The sequence below is a fragment of the Scaptodrosophila lebanonensis genome, unplaced genomic scaffold (assembly GCF_003285725.1).
Source record: "Scaptodrosophila lebanonensis strain 11010-0011.00,11010-0021.00 unplaced genomic scaffold, SlebRS2 tig00000136-arrow-arrow-pilon, whole genome shotgun sequence".
Taxonomy (NCBI): Eukaryota; Metazoa; Arthropoda; class Insecta; order Diptera; family Drosophilidae; genus Scaptodrosophila; species Scaptodrosophila lebanonensis.
The window spans coordinates 969,418-993,223 of NW_022060586.1; the positions used below are offsets into that span (position 1 = coordinate 969,418).

Below are 23,806 nucleotides of genomic sequence, written 5' to 3' on the forward strand. Positions count from 1 at the left end.
TTCTGCCAACGCTAGCGTCAGGCGTTAGTATTAGTATTACCGTCGACAGACATCAACATCTCTGGCTCAAAGCACGCCCCAGTCAGTTGAACTTAAACGGCGTTGGGAATCGGACGCGTCTGAAAGAGCTTGGCTGCCGCTGCACACATCAACACGCATACACACTTCCAAAGTAAGCAGCCACTGCGTTAAAGTCAAGTCGCGTCTCCAAGCCTACCATATATCTGGCCAATTACCGTTACAGCTGCCCACGAGTTCCTTTAAGTGTTTTTTGTTTTAAGTGATATTGTTGTTTGTGGTCCTATTGCGTCAGTTCGTGGGGCAGCCCGGCTAATTAAATAGCGACGCGTAGGCTGTCAAAAAAAAAAAAAAAAGTCCGGAAGAGAAACCTTTTCATTTCATTGTTTGTTTATTTGTTAACCACTTACGCATACGAATGTTGCTGTTGTTGTTTTTTTTTGCAAACGAAAGTGTGTGAATTTAATGATGCCGAAGCCCCAAGCAAGCGCTGAAGTGGAAGTCCCTTATTGCATGAATAGAAGTTGATTGTATTTTATGCACATTTTTTGCAGCCGACAGATAACATTCGCCACAAGATAAAAGTAACCGTACAAATCGAGTACAGGCGTCAGGCATACTTACGTACATACATATGTACACATAAGTAACAACAACAACAACAACAACAAAAAAGTGCAGGTAATTATTTAACAACACTCCATATATGTATGTGCATATTCCATATATTCTAAGTTGCATTGCGCGATGTGCTGCACGTGTAAGTTGAAGATCAAGGCCGCACATCCTCGCACAGCATAGTCCCAGTTGCAGCTGGCATTGGCATTGGCGCTGAGACTGACGCTAACAGAACCGTTGGCCAAGGTGAAGGTTATTGCAAAAGCGCATAGACTGCAGACTGCAGAGCGTGCGCGCAGTGTCCTGCCAGCAGTTTTGTTGTTATATAAACAACAGCCTGCATGGCCACCCCAACACACTCCCACAAGACATCCCCTCATTCAACGCCCCCACCTTCGCGTCCCTTGGCAACCAGCCCCTTTCAAAGCACAAACAACTCACATGTACACTCACCACTAACCCAGTGCACGTGTGCGCATGTCTCTGGCGAACGCGGCACTCTCTCCTCTATCCCTGCTGATGTCCTCTTGCTTTCTCTCCACATCAAAGTCATCGCCTCAGCCTCAGCCTCAGCCACTGTCTCTGTCAATGCCATGGGCCATGGCTAGTCCAGTCCAGTGGCCCGCCCCCAGCATTGAACTTGAAAACCACCGTTCAGCCACTTTCAATGAAACGAATTCTGTTCACAAAAATGCGACTGTTACTGCGACTCGACAGAAAACAGTAACAAGGTTAGTGGGTTAACCTGGTCTGTAACGGCTCTTTCACCTACGCTCGCATCGCTATTTCTAAAGCCGTCGCAGTTGCTGTCGTCGGCGTCGGCCGGATTTAAAACCCGTTATAAATATAAAGTGCTGCTTGCTCATGATGGGACCTCGGTGCTCAAAACTTGGCAGCAAGCAATGCCGTTTCTTCACATTCTGTTGCCGTTGTCCATTAAAAGCCACTTACAATTCATGCGACTGTCGTTGCTGGCGTCGGCGTCGGCAGCGACATCGACATCAACGTCCACATCGGTTGTTGCATTTGTAACCAGCGCTGTGTACTCCAAACAATTACTTTCCATGTTTATAGCACAAATTGAAAATCATGCAAATGCATTGCTCGAAGTTTGTCTGTGGTATGCAAATAACTATTTAATTAGCCTCTAGAGGACGAGGGGGGAAGAAGAGTGTCTGAATGGGGAGTGAAAGGGGCGTTTTAAAAGAAATTCAACCGTATATTTATGCATTCAAAATTTGCGTTTTTCTCAAATACCAGTCAATATAAATGTTCCATTAATATTATTCATAACATCCCACTGTCCATGTTATGGCCATTCGAATGATCTGTTTCTATGCAAAATACTATAGTCTCCTAATTTAGAACTTTAAGGATCTGGATTACCGTATTTAATAGCTGTTTTGCTTGAAGAACTTTTTTAAAGATACTCGTACCATATCGGAGTCATATCAAAAGAAGAGATGTGCATTCTGGGCAGACATCAAACTACTTACGTTTGATAGTTAATACAAGTTTTAATTTTAAATACTAGCGTTCGCAAACGCAAGAAGGAAAGCAGACCGCCGGTCATTCACTGTGATACATGAATATATAGTATACTTGTAGTACTCGTATATTGGCGTTACAATGCACTCCATTCCGAAGCACACCCATACCCATACCCATACCCATACCCATAGCCATACCCACACCATAGCCAAAGCGATCTGAATGGTGTAAGTGAACATAAAGCACTCATGTGCATTCATGTGTAACTATTTGAGCGTGCTGCAGAGTTCGATGCCTCGATGTTGTAGTTTGTCAATTGCATTTCAAGCCACGACTAACACTTGGCTGATGGATTAACGAAATGATAAACAAAAAAGCTGTACAAGAGCCCGAAAAGAGTGACTTACTGCTGCACGTTGTACGAGTTAATAATGGGTAGATGAAATGACATTTTCAAGCGCAAGACAAGTTACTTGTTAATGGAAAAAGGAAAACCGAAATGAAGTCATTAAACGCCCGAACTTGGGGCACCGGGCGGTTGGTTGAGGGGTGGGCCTGGATAATCAGTCAAGTGGTGGAAGTGATAATGACTGTAAAAACGGAAAATAACTGAGTTGAACAAAAGCGAAAAATAACATCCAGCCAGCAACAACAAGCAGAGACCGAAATGAGCTTTTCTTTTTTCAGCTGTTGTTTTCATTTCACTTTCACTGCCTGAGCGACGAACTGGGACAGCGGCCGTCAATAGGTTAATAGCGGGCCAAATGGCAGCCCCTCTGCGAGCCCATTTTAAAGGAGAACTCTCGATTTCCGAAACGCTCTAATAACCCAGCCAATTGATGCCACAAAAACGCACTCGTCTCGAAAATTGCGCTAGAACTTTATTTGTATTTTTTGGTCGGACGTAACGATGATATGCTCACCTACATACTTGTATTTACATATTCGTCGAAGTTTGTGTTGTCGTTAAAAAAGAAAGTGGCTGCTCAGATGCCGGCTAAGCTGGCGATCCAACTGCGCACGGCTGTAACGCGTGCAAAACCATCGGGCGCGGCCTGAGCGCATGTGCCCACGACAAAGCTGGTTATGCCGATAAGTTGGCCCTTGTAGATGGCTGGGCCGCCGGAGTCCCCTTGACAGACGCCTGTGCTGGTGTCGTGCAACAAGCAAATGATGGAGTTGGGTACTGAGCGGAGATAGCGTGAGCACGCCGCACGTGATATTGCCTTCAGGTTCGTGTAGAGCAGCACATTGGAAATGGGACCACCAGCACGCACATAGCCCCATCCGGAGGTTTGCACGATCGCATTATCCGGCGGATCGGCTTGGGCAAGTTGAATGGCTCCAATGTTGGGACCAAAGGTGAGCGGCTTCTGCAATCGGAGTACTGCTACATCGAAGCCAATAGCTGGATTGTTAGAACTGTGTTGTGCGTGAGCGCGAATCCCGGCCACATTCACAAATACACCGCCGCTATGTAGAACCACACTTCCTGCTTGTATGGAGAACTGACTGGCTGGGATCCTGTGGGGAGGGAATATGAGGCGAACGTTTTTAAAAAATCCCTTTAAAATAGTAATCATTAGTTGTCTAATTAGTATGTACATCACTTACACCTTGCCACCCGACTTGACACAATGGGCTGCCGTGACGACAAAGCTGCGGGAAATGATGGATCCACCACAGACATGTCGACCATTTTGACGGAGCGAGACCTGGTGCTTGAATTGTCCTAAATGAGCATGTTCACCATTTACCACGCGGGGCTGTGGACTGAACTCCAGCGGAATAATTGTGCTGGGCACATAGTATTCCTGTGCCTTTACGGCAATAAGAAACAAGAGGAGCACAACTGAAAGCGATTGCATGGCTCCGTCTCCCACTGGAATATCGGCGAAGTTCTGTGCGCCTCAGCTTTATATCTAAGAATTCAGTACTAGATTCGTACTAAGCGTTCATCATCATTATTAACATCAGTCAAGAGAGAGTAATGAGTGTTGGCTTTAGTTTAGTGTTATCTTAATTACGCTAATTACGCCACGAGCACGTGCCACCGCTGCACCCTTCCCTGCTACTTGTACATTTCAGTTACATTGCTTGGGTGCACTGCACCACTCGTTTATTGCTTACAACTTAGCATTCTTGATAATCCAATCGCGATGATAAAATACTTTGGCATAGCCATCTGGCAGGTTGGAGCCACAACCACCCATGACAAAGCCCGCAATGCCCACGATCTCGTTATTGTAAACGGCCGGACCGCCAGAGTCGCCGTTGCAGGCGCCATTGTTCCTCTCATGGCCGAGGCAGATCAAACTACTGCTGAACATTAAGGTAGACGTCTGGCATCGTAGGTTTGACAAAGCGCTCAGTACGTTCCACTGCAGTTGACGTGGTAAGTCGCCGTTGGTCTTCAGGCGACCCCAGCCCGAGATCACGACATCGGCCCCCGCGGGAGTATCAGTGCTAGCTATCTGAATGGGTGCGATTCGGTCTGAGTAGATGAGCGGTGACTCCAAAAGCAATAGCGCCAAATCGTTTAAGAAGCTTCCGTAATTCTCATGCACAATGACGTCAGCCACATTGATAACCACACCGTTGCTCAAGCGATCAAGGGAGCCGGCTCGAATGCTCAACTGGTTGGCGGGCGTGCTATATACGAGTGGTGTAATGAAGAGGAATCATATTAGAGTAGAGCACCAAAGGGTCAGCCACAGCCACTTACACAACCAGCTCGCCCGTTTCCCCATCTTCGGCGGTAACACAATGCGCAGCGGTCAGAATGTAATTCCGGCTGATGATGGACCCACCACACGTGTGAGAGCCTTTGTAGCGCAGCGACACCTGATGAGGAAATTGAGCATCCACGGCGTCTGCCCCACCTACTACACGACCCGCAGGAACGTCAGTCGGTGCGGCGGTAGCCAAGACCAAAGTAGCGCACGCAATCAACAGAGTAACCAGCATGTCGACAGCTCCTTAGTTCTGTTCGGCCTCCCCAATGATACGCACCGTTTTATGCTCACCGATCGATCGGCCGAGCGACCTCGCGCAGTCTATCTAATCAAGGTGCTAACTGATTTACGTTAAGCTGATTTCGACTGGATTGGATAATTTATAGCGCAATTCTTGGTAATAATCTTTTCAGCACCCAGGGTCTAAGAATTCTTGAATTTTGATTGGTTCATACTTCGATTACCTTCCCTAATGCACACATACTGGTTCCATCATATTCTAACATTTTTGACATTTATCCATTACTTGATGAAGATTTAATATTGTTATCTGCTATAATTAATTGCCTAAATTAGCGATTTCAAGCAGGCGCTCTAAAGATTCCCATTTCCTCGCAAATCGTACTTCCATGTAAAATCGTACTTTTGCATGCATTGTATCGAATAGTATTTGGCACTAAGATCAAGCTCGATTCAAGGAAGGCCATGTTACAGGAACAGGGTATATACAAGTACAAGTCGAATGCCATTAAACATTTAACTCTGCTTGTCCTTTTTATACCCTGTACCCAAAGGGTACAAGGGTATATTAGTTTTGTGCGAGTGCACATGGAACACACAGAAGGAGGCTTGGTAGACCCCACAAAGTATATATATTCTTGATCAGCATGACAAGCCGAGTCGATATAGCCATGTCCGTCTGTCTGTCCGTCTGTCCGTCTGTCTGTCTGTATGAACGCAAGGATCTCCGAAAGTATAAGAGCGAGAATAACCAAACTTGGTATACAGATTCTCCTGAGACCGAGAAAGGACGAGTTTGTTCATTTTTTCTGATCCATCCCCCCACTCCCCCCCTATTAACGATTTTCTATAACTCCCGTAATTCTTGGAATTTTGAACTAAAATTTGGTAGTCACATTAGGTTAGTAATTATATATCCGTATACCAAGTTTCATTATGATAGAATGATCGGAAAGAAAGTTATAGCCATATAACCAGGCCCAATGCACACATACATACATATGTACAAGTACACAAACACGCATAAGGCACAATTCTGATGTAAATGTAAATGTATGTATGCATGCATGGAATATTTTATATTTAATTTAGTTAATTAATTAAATTAATTTAGTTAATTAATTAAATTAAATTAATTAATTAATTTAATTAAATTAATTTAATTACTTTTTTGTGGGGTGGTACAGGGTATTTAAGTGTTGAGCCTGCTCGACTTTAGCATTCCTTTCTTGTTAGGGTTCCAGTTTGCTTTAACAGTTAAAACATAAAACAAGAAGAACTAGTGTACTCCCGAACATACCTTGTAGTCGTCCCCCTCCCCCTGAATAATCTTTCATTGTATTCGCAGCATAATTCTTACTTTTTTCTCATATTAAATGTACAAGACTGTATTAGGAGAAGAGGCAGACAAAGTATGTACAGATCCCGTAATTCTTGGAATTTTTCACTCAAATTTGGCAAATTCCTCCAGTTAGTTATTATGTGTCCGTATGATAAGTTTCATCTTGATAGGTCGTGTTGAAAGGAAAATAAAGCCATAAATGTAATCTCTGGCCAAGCACTGTCCGCAGCTCTTGTTGTTGTTGCTGCTTTGGCTCAACTCTGTACTGCATACATGCTCACACACAGATCCTCACAGACTCCCATAGACACAATTCCTATGTTCAGTTACATAGCCTTTAAGTGAGTTCGAATACCCTAGGAGCTATAATCGGTCAAATAATTTTTTGTAATATTACGAGCAAGTTAATTAGCTACTCTTATTTTGTTTTAAAATTGATTTTTCCATCAACAAAGCAAAAGGATGTTTGGGCTTAATTTAAAATGGGTAACTGATTCATAGACCTCCAAATAGATTTATACATTTGTTATGAAATGAAATCTCAACGAATCTCGTATTGAATCCACTGAGAACCAGCTTTTAAGACTACTTATCCCTAGATGTGCATTGTCATCGCTTCAGACTGACTCAAGAATGCAGAACACAAGAGCAAAATATGAGCACGATAAGAACAAAAGGAAGGAGGGAGAGCATTGTTGTGAATATAAACCAGCAGACAAGATGTTCATAATTAAAAACTGCTAAATCAGTTTTGTTCCATAAAGTAAATGTTCTAGTGTTAGTTAATATCACTTTGTTGGCACCCCTTTCCAACCAGAGGGCCACAACTTCAAAAGGCAGTCTTAACACTATTTGAAAAATTTAAATTTAAATTAAATAAATATAGATTAGAAATGTAAAGATTTGGAGTGACTCTCATTTATCTTCGGAGCAACAAGCCCCCCTTTCCCAAAAGAATATTAATTAACACTCTCTTTCTATTTTACATCAAAGCAAAACTACGAGCAATGCTTATTGTCGAGTTTAAGGTCATGCGTCTTTTTCAAAATGAGTAGCTTAACATACTGTAGTCATGATCTTTGATAATGAACGAAATAGTAATGATTATGATCATTAATTGTTTTTACCTTTTTTGTGAAATTTTGATAGCTTGTGGTCTTATCGCTGATAATCGCTTAGTTGGGAAGTCTTAATAGTGACTAGAAATATCGCATTTGGTGCCAAAAAACCCATGAATAGCCACCCACCTAATACATAAAACGTGAAATATAATAATACATAACACACAAAACGAAAGAATTAATAATTTATAACACGTATAATTGACCGTAAGAAAAAAAAAGAAGTATATATGTATGTTTGCCTTTGCTTTAGGCTTTTAGTTCTCCTCCTGAAGTAGAGGATTAAGCCAATCGGCATAGCGTGACACGCGCACAAAGACATCGGGATAACGTGAGCCGCAGGCACCCACCACGAAGTTGGTTACGCCTAGCAGCTTGCCATTGCTCACAGCGGCACCTCCTCCATCGCCGTAACAGGTGCCCTCCTTGAGCGCATGAGCCAGACAGAAGCTCTTCTCATCCTGCTCAGTGTACGCATCCTTGCAAACTTCGCTGTCGGCCAGCTTCAGCTGCAGCACGCGTATCTTGTACGAGGTGGTGCCATCTTGCGTATGGCCCCAGCCGGCCACCCCAATAGTTGCCCCAACTTCAGGCAGGTCGTCCTCCCCACTCGCCAGCTCAATAGGCTGAATGCGTTCGGTCCAGGTAAGGGGCGTGCTAAGCGTGATCACTGCAAGGTTGTTCTGCAGATTAAAGTAGTTGGGGTGTGGCGTTATCTGGGAAACCCGAACAATGCTACCTCCGGCATACTGATTGGTGCTACCCACCCGCACCGATACACGGCTGGGGTCAATGCTACATGATAATGGAGAAAAGTGTTCAATATAGTGAGCTAAATTAGTTAGAATTGTGTCAATCGCCGCTTTCACTTCTAACTTGTCGAAGTTACAATCGAGCTGGTGCACTCTACCTCGACTTGTGAGAAGCGTTTTCGGCTTTTGCTCTGTACATGGTCTGTGGTGTCACCTACATTAGGCCGTTCCGATACACACAGTGTGCCGCCGTAAGCAGAGTCGTCGAGCCCACAATGCTGGCGCCGCACACATGCGCATTGTCCACGCGCAGAGAAGCAGAATAGGGTGTTTCTTCGGTGAGGCCTTCGTCTCCGCCTAAGATGAAGGTATCCGGCGGAATAATGCCTGCACGTCCCGACACTGTCATGTAGAGCAGGGCTCCAAGAGCCGGTACCAATAGCTTGTTGGCCATATCCAGGTGTTGGTTCGTTTTTAGTGCGCTGGTACTCTCCGATGTGCGTTCTGGTGGTGACTGGGTATGGTGGTGCGTCGTTTGTTTTCAACAGACTGAACTTGTTTTGCGCGTGTGGCAAAAATGCCGCCAATATATATGGGCCAATAAAAGTGGTCAATTGCCGAGTTAGCTGTATTGCTCTTATCGGACTCCCAAACTCGCTAATCTTATCGTGCTGATGGCGGGTGTTAGCTTGTATAGCAGCCAAATTGCTTGTTGTGCTTGCTTTTCTGATGACCAATTGCCAATTACTAGCTACAATTGCAGTGGAAGCGGACAAGGGCGCCATACATGGGAGGCGGGGATGTGCGATTACGGTGACTCAGACACACCAAGTACAGCTCATGAACAACCAATATCAATTTATAAGGGCAGTGGGCAATAGAGAAGGGGGATTTTCGTGGTCGGGAGCGTGGGAATCAGATGAGCCATAGGGGTGCAGAGCATCTGACTTAGTTACGAGTGTAAGAGCATTTTTTAATAAACTGTAAAATGCCGCGTAGTGTCATTTCCCTTCGACTAGTACCGACATAAGCACACCTACCTATTGCCACACCCATATTGAGCGTAACTTAGGAAAAGTTCATGACCCAACAACCGGTTTTTATATCTGTTCAAAATGGTTGAAATTCAAAAAAAAAAAGATACATGTATAACTTAAGGGAAAGGCTGAGAAAGAATTGTTTTAGAAAACCCTCAGTTTTTCTTAATTCGATGGAAAGCAGTAAATTTTTACGGGGTGTTATACAAGCTATACAAGGCTATATAGTATATTTTATTTTATCGACACCCCATCAAACTTTTTTGACCATCGCATGGCTAGAACCTGAATTATCGCACTACTTTGTGTGCCTCTGTACTATCGGTAAAAAAATAACTATGGAACAAAGAGCAAATACTAACTTCTGCTGAAACTCGGAAATACTTTGTCCCCGACGTTGCAATTGAAATATCAAATAACTTTATAGTGATAATTGATTATCTAGGGGAAGAGTGCACGAAAATTATTCGCCATTCAAGAATGGTCGTGATAACATGAATGACGACCAACTTATTGGCCAGTCAAAATTCATGATTACCTATGATGCAGTTGGAAAAGTTAGCGAATTAAAAAACAGATAAAATCTTCTATGAAATTAATAGAAATATTAATTAAATATCTCCAAATCAATGATTCATGGCATTTTAATCGAAGGTACATACATACAAGTATGTTCTTGCTCTGTCCCGCACAAGTCGACTGATAACCTACAATTCGTTTCCGGTTGATTTTTTGAACAATCATCGAATTTTGAACCATCAACAACCCATTCGAATACCCATTTCGGAAAATAACATTTTCCCATGGAATGGAAAGCGCTACTCTAGCGGACGTCGAAGCCATTTAAAACGCTCGTACTACCATTTCAAAATTTTGAACAATCATCGAATTTTGAACCATCAACAACTCCTCCTTATACCCATTTCGGAAAATAACATTTTCCCTATAGGACGTCGAAGCCATTTACCAGGCCCGTACTACCATTTCTCAATTGTCCACATATCCCACATACGAGTATATAGTATAGCTATCTTTGTACATTTAAATATCCATCTAGCTACTTGTATAAACGAGCGCACGGCTGCTGCCTGTGCGAAGGCTGTTCAATGATCATGATCATCCTGCTGCTCAGTCTCCTGTTGAACCTGCAAATTCTGGTAATACGCGTGATCTGAAACCCTCGAGCCAGTGTATGAAGCCTGCCCAAGACACTAGTTCGAAATGTTGATAATTGTTTTGTGAAAAATAAACTCAATTTGCCAAAATGTGAATTCCGTGTTCTTAATCTAAAAATGTCCTGTTTCCTTTGGAGAGTACCTTGTAGTAGATGCTAATAATCTTATATCCTCTGAAAAGTGTGTACTATATGAGGCTAGTATGACACAGGCAATAGGCAGCATTTCCGACTACATAAAGTATATACATACATATATCTTGATCAGCATGACGCGTAAAGTCGATCTAGCCATGTCCGTCCATCAATCAGCAACGAACGCCTGGACTTCGGAAGTCCACAATAATTAAATTTGTACGTAGCTGTTACATTTTTGGATCGACTGTAGTACATATTATAGTTTATGAAACCAATTATACAACATTTACACCCTTACTTGTAAATATCTGGGCATGCATATCTCTAGTACTCTAGTTCTCTGCGTACTCATGAGCAATATAACCAGGCGCCTCCTCATTGAATTCCAATAGTATTTTTATGAGCGCAAACTTTATAATCTTATTCATTTAGTCTTAAACACTTCAAAACGGTTAAGTTTTCCCCTACAGTCAAAGTGCAGAAGCAGTACACTTGTTATAAATATTGCATGAATCCGGTTTTATACAAACAAAATATAGTATAGATAAAAAAAAAATGGAAAAACATGTACGGCAGTATCTACTGCGTATTGTTATTTATCCAGTCCTTATAGTAGACAATGCGACTGGCCACATCGGGACTAGTGGTGCCGCAGTTACCGAAGTGGAAGCTAACCAGTCCCTGCAACGTTTTCTGGTCATCCACAACGGGCGCGCCGGCGTCACCGCGACAAACTCCTTGTCTCTCGCCGCTCTCTAGGCACAGAACGGACTCATATCCATAACCGGCAGCCAGCTCGCAATAGTGTGAGCTCAACGTTTGGAAAGTGCTCGACTGGAGGTAATACGCAGAGCCGCCACTTAGCAGCTCACCCCAGCCAGCTACATGCACGGGCGTTCCATTTGGTAGCTCTGCCTCACCCTCACCCTCGCCCTCTCCACCTTCCTCGCCGCTACCCTCCTCCTCCTCAGACTCGGGTAGTGCAACCTTGTTAACTTTCTCGTTGAAAGTGAGGGGTACGCTGAGTGTCAGGATTGCAATATCGTGCAAGAAGTTTCCATAGGATGGGTGAATGAGCACTTCCTTGACACTCACAATGCTTCCACCTGCATGTTGATTGATGCTTCCCACGCGTACATTGATTTGGTCGAGAGGTAATCTGCGGAAATACGGGAAGTAGTAATCGTATGGGCAGTGTATTATGTCTCGGGTTTTCAATAAGCATTGCAGTAATTAAGACGTACGGCGTAAGACCCGTCTGGGAAACACAATGCGCCGCCGTGAGCAGATATGTCTCTGATATGATGGTGGCCACGCAGGTGTGCACGTTTTTCACACGCAAGGAAGCCGCCCAGGGGAACTGCCCGCTGCTGGCATCCTCGCCCCCCAAAATCCGGCCATTTGGCAGACCCTGACTGGGGTGAAGCAGGCAGGCGATAAGCAGCAGCAGAACAAGAGGCGCACGTTCGTTTATCATGGTGCTCGATTTGAAACTGGCCCCGCAAAGTGGCATTGGCTATCGTTCCGCCGCCACCTATTCTTCATCTAATCTAGGTATTGTAGAAACTCCTTAACATGATTAGCAACTGCTTGTGTTGTAAGAAAGGCAGCCGCGATAAGCAACCGCCTTTGTGGAGCTGTTGGCGGGTCAGGGTGCAGGGCGCAGGGTTTAGTGCTTAGTACCCGATATACTCGTATAAAAAACGGAGGTTTCCCGCCACAAAATTTATGACCGATTATGGCAATTATGGGTCGCTACATTTTTCGATAAGATTGTCCAAAGCTCTGCTCATAAATTGTGTGAATTTACAAAATTTGGCCTATAAATCGCGTATGCGACTCAATCGGCATTTTAGTAAATTTCATTCATTCAGTGAACAATGCTCCTTTTAAGCACTCAAGTAATCGGCTCCATCTCTCTGCTGGTCCTTGCCGGCGCGGGCTTCGGCTTGGCTGCCTCAGGGCGCCTGCTTGGCGGCTCCGATGCAGATGTGGGTGCCTATCCCTACACCGTGTCTCTACAGCTGGCAGCCAGTGGAACCCATCGCTGTGGTGGAGTTATCATTAATAATCGCTTCGTGCTAACCGCTGCACATTGCGTGACAGTTGGTAGCGGGATTGAACCGTAGGTATACGTAGGTAGAGAAATACGAGTTCGTATATATACGAACGCTGCAACAATATTTCACGTACACCCATCATATCCCACAGCTACCCGGCACAACGATTTCAAGTACGGGCAGGCAGCATTCAGCGACTGGTCGGTGGTCAGGTGGTGTTTGTAAAACGTATCATTGTTCACGGCGAGTACAGAAACGGACTGAACAATCTGGCACTTCTAGAGCTACAGACGCCTCTGACATTCAATGCCAATACCCAGGCAATAGCGCTGGCCGATCAGGCGCCTGCAGATGGTAGTGTAATAGTTGTCACTGGATGGGGCGCTACCTATACGCAGGGGTCAACGCAGCAGCGTCTGAAGGGGAGCACTCTGCAGACCATCAGTGGTGCCGAATGTGAAAAGTATCTGTATCTGCTGCACGATGGGCTGCTCTGTGCGGTTCAGCACGCGGAAAACGGAGAGGAGCAGGGTCTATGTGCAGGCGATGCAGGCAGTCCCGCCGTTCTTGACAACAAGCTTGTTGGCATCGGCAGCTTCTATGTAGGTGCTTGCGGTACTAGCATGCCCGACGGATTTGTCAATATCTTCAACTATCGCGATTGGATTACTGCGAACTCCGCCTAGAAGGCGAGCTTACAAACCCAATACTTCCTTAATATACTTTGTTTTTTTTTTTTGTTTTGCTTAAAATGTTGTTGCCCTATATTGAGTATTTTGTTTTTTAAAAAAATCCCATTTTGGACAATAGTGTACAGAATTACAACGTCAGTTTCGGGGCTTCATCATTTAAATATACATGTATATGAGTCATATTTATTTAGCTTTAGAAAGCTAATGTGTTATAGCTTTAAAACATGCTTGATAGGGCTAACATATCAGATCGGGGTTGTAAGTGAAATCGAAGTAACTCGTTAGCTCCGCTACGAATTTTTATACTATGAACCCAAAGGGTAAAAGGGTATATTAGTTATGTGCAGGAGTGTACATGTAACACCGAGATGGAGGGGCGGCAGACCCAACTAAGCATATATATTCTTGATCAGAGTGACATAATGAGTCGATATAGACATGTCCGTCTGTCCGTCTGTCTGTCTGTATGAACGCAAGGATCTCAAAAAATATAAGAGCTAGAATAACTAAACTTCGTATGTAGATTCTCCTAAGCCCGAGAAACGGCAAGTTTGTTCATTTTTTCCGATACACCCCCCACTCCCCCTCCATTCGCGATTTTCTCCAACTCACCCAATTCTTGGAATTTTTAACTCAAAATTGTAGTCACATCCAGTTAGTGATTATGTGTCCGTATATTAAGTTTCATTATTATAGATCAATTAGAAAAAAAGGTATAGCCATAAATTCAATCTCTGCCCAAACTCTGCAGCTGTTGTTGGTGTTGATGATGATTGTTGATATAATTCTGTACTTTACGCATATGTTTCCACTTATGTATGTATTGAATGCATGCTCTGCCTGCAGCTCTGCCCGCAGCTGTTGTTGTTGTTGCTACTTTGGTTCAAATTTGTGCTGCATACATAGACACGACCATGTACATGAACATGTTTGCACTTTTGTATACAAGGTGCGTTCGCAAGTAAACAGGACTTTTTGAATCTAGCGCCCCCTGGTAGCGCTATCTATATGTCGACTGGTGCGTTAGAATCTGCTATCTTTATCGATTGTCCAGTGCGAATTTCATGACATTTTATCGATTGGAAGTGAAGTTATTGCGTTTTAAGTGTCAGTATGTTTGTGTTATCGGTGCGAGAATGAGCTTCGAACAGAGAGCCAACATTAAAATTTGTTTTAAAATTGGTAAAACTTTTACCGAAACGTTTCAATTGATGGTACAAGTTTATGGCGATGATTGCCTATCCCGTAGCAGAGTGCACGAGTGGTTTCAACGTTTTCAAAGAGGTCTTGAGGACATAAATGACGATCAACATGTGGGCCAATCAAAATTCGTGATCACAGAAAATTCCATCGAAACTGTGTGTGAATTCATCAAAAATCAGCCGAAATCATCATTTAAATTGATGGAAATGGAATTGAACATCTCCAAAACATCGATTTATCGCATTTTGACCGAACATTTGGGCTTACGAAAGGTGTGTGCACGGTTTGTTCCGCACAAATTGACTGACGACCAAAAATTGCTCAGAATCGATCGACGCTTGGGACCGATTATTTGACCAAAAATCACATTTTAACCATTAACCACTCGCCGTATTCACCTGATATGGCACCGTGCGACTTCTACCTTTTCGGAAAAATGCATTTGCCCATGAAAGGAAAGCGTTGTGCAGACGTAGAGGCCATTCAAAAGGCTTGCACCGGCCATACCGACCAACGAGCTAAAACACTCGTTCGACATGCTTTTGGATCGTGCAAAAAGCTGTATTGATGCAGAAGGAGACTATTTTGAATCAAATAAATTGATTTTGCCGAAAAAACCATTTGTTGTTTTTTTGAAAAAAAAAAGTCCTGTTTACTTTGGAACACACCTTGTATATGTATTTAATAATTTGTATTTAATTTAATTAAATAATTTTTCTTCTGTTTTTAAATGGGTTCGTGAACTGCTGCCCCGTACCTCAAATCCATATATATGGCTATGTAGAAATATTGATTTATATTAAATGAACTTATTGTGTAATGATAGTTTGGAGTTACGAGTTGTAAACGGATACAGACTGCAAATCATTTTATTCACTTTATCTAAAGTTTTGCTAATGTGCTCTGAAAAAAGAAGCTTTTTATCAAAATAAAATCGCAAAAAGCCAACGCAATTATCCCAATTTATATTTGTTGTACAAGTATTTAACTCATACTTTGATTCGAAAACATTTAATGACAACCTGCATGAAAAAATAAATCTACGTACTCGTATGTGCATACAAACATATGTTTATTTATGTGTCGTTGACAACTTATACCGCGTTTAATTCTAGAAACTACTACAAATGTATGTATGTATATAAAATGGTTTGAATGTTAAATCTGCACTTTTCCACCAATTTGTTTCATTGGGGGTTCATTAGGTTTTCATTGGAGCGTGAATTATTGAGGTTTCCCATAAAAAAAATTGGAACGCGAAAAGCTACGTTTTTATTTGCAATCAATGCACAGCCTTAATGGTAAGCGCTAAGAAGCTTTTATTTACTCTTCGGACCTGGGATATCTTTCCGTCTGCCTGACACCTGAAGTGTGTATCAGTCAGAAGTTGCTGCATTAATGGAGGCCACGCGACACTTATCCCCAAACACACTGGGAAGCAGAGCGCTAGTTTTCTTCTCTGACAGTAAAGGGGCACTCAAAGCGCTTGACTCAAATCTGGATAACTCCAGGGTGTTCACAGACTGCCGCAGATCTCTGAATGAGATGGCTCAGCATGTTAGTGTCAGCCTCATATGGGTTTTATGGATACCGGTCTCGAAGCCCGTATAGGCTTCTAAAATTAGATAAGTCTGTAGTCTCCATGGTAGTGGGGACGCTTACAGGTCACTGCCTAGTTGGTAGGCATACTGCTGGTCGGGGCATACCTTTTAATGACTTCTGTAGAAGCCGTAGAGATGAGGAGCAGCATGAGAGCGTCGAACACTTTCCCTGCCACTTCCCTGCGCCCAGCAGGCGTAGATTTTTAGCCCAAGGGGAACACTTCCTAAACGATCTCTTGGACCTATCAGGGATCGAGATCATGGAAATTGTCAAATTTATGAATAGCACCAGATGGCTGAAGAGTTTTGGTGTGTGAGATCATATGGCATCACAATGGGCCTATCTGACCTAAGTAGGAGGTGTATACCAGGGCCCCCGCCATTCTAACCTAACCTAACCTAACCTTCCTTTTATGGTGTAGGTGAGCATTAAGAAGCAGTTTTGGAATATTAGAATTCCGATTAGCTTTACGCTGTTATTACTCTATGTGTTATTTACTATATGAAAGAATACAAGATAATCTGATAATTATCACTAGCATTCATTCATAAATATTTGTATATACATTTGTATGTACGTATGAACATACATAGCATATGTTGTACTTAGTTTTCCGTACGTACCAAAGTAATTTGCTATATGATAGTTTCCGGAAAAACCTATCTCGAAAGAAGTGGGAAAGCTAAGTGGGAAAGCTAAAGTGTGTCTATGTGTGGCTTTGTGAACATGTGTATGTATATGATGATGAAACACTTGACAGGTGGACACGTATTAACTAATTGAAGGAATTTGCCAAATTTGAGTTAAAAATTGCAAGAGTTACGGCAGCCTTGGAAAATCACTAATAGCGGGGGAGTGGGGGGAGGGAGGAACATTTTGAAATACTGTTCTCCTGCGTACTCATAAAGGGACCACAGTTTTGTGTCTCTTACATTCTCCGAGAAGTATGTGATTATACGAAAGGAGTTACGGAAGATCTCTCATTGCGGAAAAGTGGGGATGTATCAAAAAAAATAAAACAAACTCCTACTGCGTACACATAGAAGGAGTCTGTGTAGCTTGGCGTCTCTAGGTTTTATAGTTTTTGGGATCCTGGTGTTCATACGGACAGATAGACGGACGGACAGACAGACAGAGCTAGATCGACTCGTCAAGAGTATACTTGTATATACTTTGTGGGGTCTGCCACGCCTCTTTCTGCCTCTTAAGCTTTTCATTTTGCACACAAACCTAATATACTCTGGCATCTTTTAAGTACAAGATATGTTAATACATACATATGTACTATATGCATATACAAGTACTATTCATATTCGACTTTCTCTACTCGTGCTTCTTTTTTTGAAAAATGTTCGGTTCATAGTTACTGCACCGCGGTTAACTAATCGAGTGTAACTTTTGTGTCAACTAATCTGCTTAAAAAGGTATATTCAGATCTGAGATAAATTAAAAGAACGCAATAAATTTCGTTGCTGCAAGCTCTGAACGTTTTATTCCATATTTTCAATGATCCACTCGTAATTGGCTGCTATGCTGATGAAGCGATCGGGCATCATGCTGCCACACTCGCCCAGCGTATCGGCTGCCAGGCCCACCAACTGCTGACCATATACGGCGGGACCGCCAAAGTCGCCGCGGCAAATGCCGTTCTTGCGCGCATGTCCCAGGCAGAGCACCTGCTCATTGAGGGGCAACAAGTCGCCCTCGTCGCTCACGACGCGGCAGTCTTGCACCGGCAGCACGGTCTCATCGTTCAACTGCAACGTGCGGTACATATTCTCATCAGTGTCCTTCTGACGACCCCAGCCGGAAACTTCAATGGTCACGCCCTCCGGTGGATTCTGACGGGCTAAAGGCACGGCATTTACATACTCGTTGAAGACCATGGGCTCACGAAGTCGCAATAGCGCCACTCCGATTTCCAGTTCAATATAGTTGGGATTCACAAGAATTTCCTCGACAGTAATTCGCTGGCCGCCAGTGTAAAGGTCCACAGTTCCCGCTGCTACCTGGAACAGCTGTGGTGGCCAACTGGGAAGAAATAAAACGAAAGTTAGTTCCGGTTCGGTTTTCTATAAATATACTTTTGCTATGATTTAAATCGTAAGCTGTTGCTTGCAGCTCTTTTAACATTCAACTTAGATATTTATTTAAGATATTCCCAGGTTGCAATAAAGCTATTTATTCATTTTTTCTGACTTCAAAAAAGGAGGTTACTAATTCGTCTGTATTTTTTGTTTTTTATGTTTGTTACCTCAGCGCATTCGAGTGGGTGAACTGATTTTGATGATTCTTTTTCCATTTGAAAGCTGGTGCTTCCCGTTTGGTCCAGTTCTGAGAATCACATTCATGACAAAACTACCTTAAACATACCTCATTTAGCCGAAATAGCTGAAAATTGTATTCCTAAAAAGGATGTTGTTACTTCAGAATCAGCCTCGAAACAATAAGTCACTTTAAAACTTTGACAAAAAAAAGCATTGACTGCACTAGATCTGAAGTGAATACCCAGCCTTATTCCCGGACATGTCTATACCGATTCGTATTGCCATTCTGATTATAAATATATAGTATGTACTCGTAATTTGCACTTCCGATAGCGCAGAGGATGGGATAGGAATGAGTCAACTAAAAGGACTGCACAGTCCGCAAACTACTTGTAGTCAACTACCGAATTCGGTTGTGAAATCGAACAAGTGTTTTATACTAATAGTTTTTTGATTTTGATTTTAGAGGGGGGTCTTTCAACATACTTTCAACTTTTGTATAGCAAAAGTATGTATGTAAACACCTAGTAGAGTCCCTAGGTTATGGGCCAGCGAAAGTACTTACGGTTTGTCACTGCCCTTTGAGCAAACACAACCTAAGGCAGTCAGGGCATATCGCTCGGCTATAATAACTGCCCCACAATTGTAGGACCCTCCAATGGACAGCGATGCCTGGTAGGGGAACTGGCCCAACACGGCATCGTCACCACCCACAATACGGGCCTGGGGTGCTCCCTGGCACGTATTAAAAAGCAGAGTAAATAACAATGCGAGACAAGCAGAGAATCTCATGTTTGTGAAGTCAAAACTGACCAACGGGGCGGCAAAGTATGTGCTTTTATAGTCGGTGTCTCTTCATTATGTTTTTAGGCTCTACCCATTCAAACTTTTGTATCTTATCGCAAGACCTATGGACAGCATGCAGAGTACTTGTGGCTATGTGTTAATATTATCATATAGGTGATAAGGCAGAGATAACTGCGTAAGCTTTGATTTCGGCTATCTCTCTATTTGCACACTATTGGCAGGCCCACAGTGTTTTTGATTCCAAGAACATTCGGCCCTACTTCAATCAAAATAAATCAATCGCCTTCGATTGAATCGCGCGTTTCCGCATGATATATGTACGTGTATGGATGACCAGGCCCCATCACGCCATCCTGACTCTTCACCTCTGTGATGAGCTGCGAGTGTCAAGTGTGGACGAACGCTTGAATGTTTCGCACATGCGATGCAGTTCAGTGCTCAGGCAGCGCAAATTACCAGAAAACAACAATTTCACTTACCTGCCCGGCCAATGCACTCGCGCGAAATTCAAGCACGTAGCCACCGTAGCCACCGTAGCCACCGCAGCCACCACAACCACCGCAGCCATCAAAGCCATCACAGAGCGCAGAGAGCAGAGACAGTGCATATTTGGTCAGCCAAACAACAGGTTGATACTGGCGTCCGTCCCTCCCAGTCCCGCATAACCACATCAATCTATACAAAGCCATTGGCCAGCTCACTTATAACTTGTGTGCAGCGCAACGTTTTTGATTATTTGCAGGCTTGAAGTCACGGGCAACAGTTGTCGTCGTTGTCCCCAGAAATGATCTTGCGAAAGACACTCAGCAGCTTGGTGCTGATGCTCCTCTATGGCTGTCATTTGCATATGGCCAAGACGGTAATGAATGGTGGAGATCTGGAGGCGGCCTTACCGGAGCCCCGTGCATATATACCTGACTCTCAGAATCTGGACTTTGTCTATCACGACCACGAGGAACTAACGCGTTTTCTGAGGTAGGCGAGATAGCTACTACGCACACATTGCAATACTTACATATATATATATATATATATAAAAAAAAACTCTTCCAGAGCTACCAGCGCACGGTATCCTAACCTCACGGCTCTCTATTCCATTGGCAAGTCCACCCAAGGACGCGATCTGTGGGTAATGGTGGTCAGCTCATCGCCTTATGAGCACATGGTCGGGAAGCCAGATGTCAAGTATGTGGGCAACATCCATGGCAATGAGCCAGTAGGTCGCGAAATGCTGCTGCATCTCATACAGTACTTTGTGAGCAGCTACACCACAGATCAGTATGTCAAGTGGCTCCTGGACAATACACGCATACACATATTGCCGACAATGAATCCGGACGGCTATGCTGTGTCCAAAGAGGGCACCTGCGACGGTGGACAGGGCAGGTGGATAGCGCTGATTACTGTTCTGACCATTGCCATTTTCATTCCATTATTCTTTAGATACAATGCACGTGGCTTTGACTTGAATCGCAACTTTCCGGACTATTTTAAGCAAAATAATAAGCGCGGCCAGCCAGAAACGGATGCGGTCAAAGACTGGATATCGAAGATACAGTTCGTATTGAGCGGAAGTTTGCATGGCGGGGCCTTGGTTGCCAGCTATCCTTATGATAACACGCCAAACTCTAGTAAGTAGTCTCAAAAGTGCACTTTCCACTTTCCACCTCCCACCATCCTCATAGCCTTCCTCTTTCCGGGTTGTCTTTGCGATTTTATGAGAGTGTCCAAATCCATGAGATTTGCCAAGGTGTATTCATTTCGGTATTAGACATGCACATACATGCATGTTGCACCATGGTAGATCCCATGTAGTAGATATAAAGAGGTCCGAAGTCCGTATGTGTGTTTCAATCCCTACCATTTCCACAGTTAGAAAACTGAAACTTTGACGGGGTTTTCTCATTAGTACAGGGCTATTAAAAGGATAACGTTCGTACCTAACGATGACGCAAGATATAGCCATGGAAACGTGTTTAGGTCGAATACATTTTAGTGATCATAATTATGTTGAAGTGTGGCAGCTTGAAATACCCATGGAGATTTGGATTTGCTCTCATTTAATCATTTTCTGTTTTAGAGATCGTTCGCTCTTCGCCTCATTGCACGCACATTAATATGTGTGCCCAATTATATAGTTATCTCTTTTCCAATGCTTTCTGTTTGAACCTTGCTCCTCGCATTCGCACCAATATGGCTGCTTAAAGGAATCTGCCGTTCGTCCGCCTTGTGCGCGAGTGAGTAGCGTCTGTTCTGGTGCCCCAGATGTATCTCTATATATATCATAGGTGCATAGAATTCAAGCTTATATTAATCGTATTCCACTTCGTCTCCCTCTTTCGTGCTATTCACCTTTGCACCACATGTCCCCTGGGCACAGTGTTTCAGACCTACTCAGCCGCCCCATCACTGACGCCGGACGATGATGTTTTCAAACATCTCTCGTTGGTCTATGCTCGCAATCATGCCAAAATGTCACGAGGCGTGGCCTGTAAGTCGGCAACGCCCGCATTCGAGAATGGCATCACCAATGGAGCTGCGTGGTATCCACTGACGGGCGGCATGCAGGACTACAACTATGTGTGGTACGGTTGCATGGAGATTACGCTTGAAATTTCCTGTTGCAAATACCCACCGGCCTATGAGCTTAAAAAGTACTGGGAGGACAACCAATTGGTAAGTACAATATTGTACCCGCTCATCCAAATTTATTTCCATCATCTTTGAATATCTCGTCCCTAGTCCCTTATTAAATTTTTGGCTGAAGCACATCGGGGAGTGCAAGGTTTTGTGTTTGATCCAGCGGGCATGCCCATAGAGCGTGCCTCGCTGAAGGTGAAGGGTCGCGATGTGGGCTTCCAGACAACCAAATATGGAGAATTCTGGCGCATCTTACTCCCTGGATATTACAAAGTTGAGGTGAGTTGCATTTTAAAATACAGGAATACAGCCCGACCCTAACCGAGTTCAATACAGGTTTTTGCCGAAGGCTATGCGCCGCGCGAGGTAGAGTTTGTCATTGTCGAACAGCATCCAACGCTGCTCAATGTGACGCTACAACCATCGAAGGTAGGTCGAAAGCCCTTTCTCAGCTACGGTGTAGGTGTTACTAATCTTTGTTCTTTCGCCTCTATACTGTATTATGTAATTAAAACGCCAGTACTTTGCCGCTACCGTTACCTCCAAATCCACCTCCTCTCATACTATCAGCAGCACAACGCCACGTGGGCCGCGCGGTCAGGTCAACGATAATGTACAGTTCCCCACTAATTAGAGACACAGTGACCAATGTAAATACATGTACATGTTTATTTAAAGTACTAAACTGATGTACCAATAATCTAAACTAAATCTAAACTAATAGAGCCCAGCAAAAGTTTGAATGCAATCAATTTGAATGAAGACTTATCCAAATAATATTCAAAAAATCAATTAAAGTTAGCTAAATCAATTATTTAAAAATACAAGTAGGCTCGGAGTGAAAATATGGTATATACATGATAAAGTTTTATCGCCATGCTCAAAGAATTTGCAATGTCTGGTACCAAAACCAGACCAGTTGGTGAACCAACTTCACGAAACCCAGACTAGATCAACTTCTCTCATGCTTGTCAATAACACATTTATACTTTATGGGGTCGAAGATGCCGCCTTCTGCCCGTAACATATGTATATTTTCACAAACCATAATATCCATTTTTACCTGAAAAGGTAAAGTTATATTCCAATGAATAGGAACGAAATTCAAATTAATTAAAATATTTGTATAGGAATTTCAATATATAGTTTCTTTAGGCTGTTTTCTTTGATGCTTACTCCAAAGTTAGTGCATTGGCTTTTCACTTAAAACAATGCTCTTTTAGACTAGACCCTAACAATAAGTGTTGCTTTTGTTGTTGTTAATTCGCAGTATACATGTATGTATGTATATTATAATGTACAAAATGAATAACAGAAAACAGAATTGTAAAAGAAGTTCCAAATTATACAAAATGGTAAATGGACAATAAAAGTTATTAAAATCTAGTTTACATATAGAATTCACGCAATTTTTCCTTAATATTTCCATTTTATCCACAAATCAAATCACAGCGCATTGAAGGCATCGGTGCTGGGGGACCTTCCTACTATCGGCCGATACCGGCGCCACAGCATTATCGCCCGGTCCCGCCCTACGTTGCAAGTGCGTCAAACGACAATGGAATCTTCTCAACTATCAGCAATGGGCTGAACAGCTTGTACTCGAATATTTTCGGCTGAGCAACAGAGTTCGAGCTTAAGTTATTATTTGTAATAGATATTATTAAGACTTTTTTGTGTGTAGTACCTAGAATTAGTTTTGGCCAACCTATTTATTAATACACATTAAATGCCCATAACTATAATTTACGATGTTCGTTCATGTTGCGAATTCCATCACAGCACTCTACTTGTAGACTGGCAATGCCTGCAGAAATAGAAAAATAGAAGAAGAATAATACTACTAGTACTACTTCAATTTTAGATGAA

General features: G+C 43.0%; 7 protein-coding genes across 11 annotated transcripts; 2 read left to right on the plus strand and 5 right to left on the minus strand.

Annotated features, from left to right (window-relative positions):
• The first annotated feature begins 50 nt into the window (after window positions 1-50).
• LOC115629155 (carboxypeptidase D) lies at window positions 51-23,682 on the plus strand. 5 transcript variants are annotated; one of them, XM_030525522.1, is made up of 10 exons: window positions 51-172; window positions 573-699; window positions 20,016-20,272; window positions 20,351-20,683; window positions 20,741-20,928; window positions 21,493-21,534; window positions 21,678-21,973; window positions 22,040-22,216; window positions 22,274-22,366; window positions 23,390-23,682. In XM_030525522.1, the coding sequence occupies exons 3-10, from the start codon at window positions 20,082-20,084 to the stop codon at window positions 23,555-23,557; spliced, it is 1,488 nt and encodes a 495-aa protein (XP_030381382.1). In that variant the 5' UTR covers window positions 51-172; window positions 573-699; window positions 20,016-20,081; the 3' UTR covers window positions 23,558-23,682. The 5 variants fall into 5 exon arrangements, with proteins under 5 accessions (XP_030381382.1, XP_030381384.1, XP_030381383.1 ...); XM_030525524.1 differs by having other exon boundaries at window positions 21,505-21,534; XM_030525523.1 differs by having other exon boundaries at window positions 20,040-20,272.
• Window positions 2,989-4,015, minus strand: LOC115629158 (serine protease SP24D). The gene is made up of 2 exons (XM_030525530.1): window positions 3,742-4,015; window positions 2,989-3,651 (listed from the first exon to the last, which is right to left on the minus strand). The coding sequence occupies exons 1-2, from the start codon at window positions 3,993-3,995 to the stop codon at window positions 3,114-3,116; spliced, it is 792 nt and encodes a 263-aa protein (XP_030381390.1). The 5' UTR covers window positions 3,996-4,015; the 3' UTR covers window positions 2,989-3,113.
• LOC115629161 (serine protease SP24D-like) lies at window positions 4,210-5,096 on the minus strand. The gene is made up of 2 exons (XM_030525534.1): window positions 4,853-5,096; window positions 4,210-4,779 (listed from the first exon to the last, which is right to left on the minus strand). Exons 1-2 carry the CDS (start codon window positions 5,092-5,094, stop codon window positions 4,254-4,256), a joined length of 768 nt encoding a protein of 255 aa, XP_030381394.1. The 5' UTR covers window positions 5,095-5,096; the 3' UTR covers window positions 4,210-4,253.
• Window positions 7,744-8,860, minus strand: LOC115629159 (chymotrypsin-1). Its single transcript, XM_030525532.1, has 2 exons — window positions 8,536-8,860; window positions 7,744-8,360 (listed from the first exon to the last, which is right to left on the minus strand). The coding sequence occupies exons 1-2, from the start codon at window positions 8,769-8,771 to the stop codon at window positions 7,823-7,825; spliced, it is 774 nt and encodes a 257-aa protein (XP_030381392.1). The 5' UTR covers window positions 8,772-8,860; the 3' UTR covers window positions 7,744-7,822.
• Window positions 11,167-12,143, minus strand: LOC115629202 (chymotrypsin-1). The gene is made up of 2 exons (XM_030525602.1): window positions 11,911-12,143; window positions 11,167-11,825 (listed from the first exon to the last, which is right to left on the minus strand). Exons 1-2 carry the CDS (start codon window positions 12,141-12,143, stop codon window positions 11,246-11,248), a joined length of 813 nt encoding a protein of 270 aa, XP_030381462.1. The 3' UTR covers window positions 11,167-11,245.
• Window positions 12,547-13,600, plus strand: LOC115629204 (serine protease SP24D). Its single transcript, XM_030525603.1, has 2 exons — window positions 12,547-12,791; window positions 12,878-13,600. Exons 1-2 carry the CDS (start codon window positions 12,547-12,549, stop codon window positions 13,410-13,412), a joined length of 780 nt encoding a protein of 259 aa, XP_030381463.1. The 3' UTR covers window positions 13,413-13,600.
• LOC115629160 (serine protease SP24D) lies at window positions 17,688-19,286 on the minus strand. Its single transcript, XM_030525533.1, has 2 exons — window positions 19,056-19,286; window positions 17,688-18,254 (listed from the first exon to the last, which is right to left on the minus strand). The coding sequence occupies exons 1-2, from the start codon at window positions 19,280-19,282 to the stop codon at window positions 17,714-17,716; spliced, it is 768 nt and encodes a 255-aa protein (XP_030381393.1). The 5' UTR covers window positions 19,283-19,286; the 3' UTR covers window positions 17,688-17,713.
• Window positions 23,683-23,806: the final 124 nt, after the last annotated feature.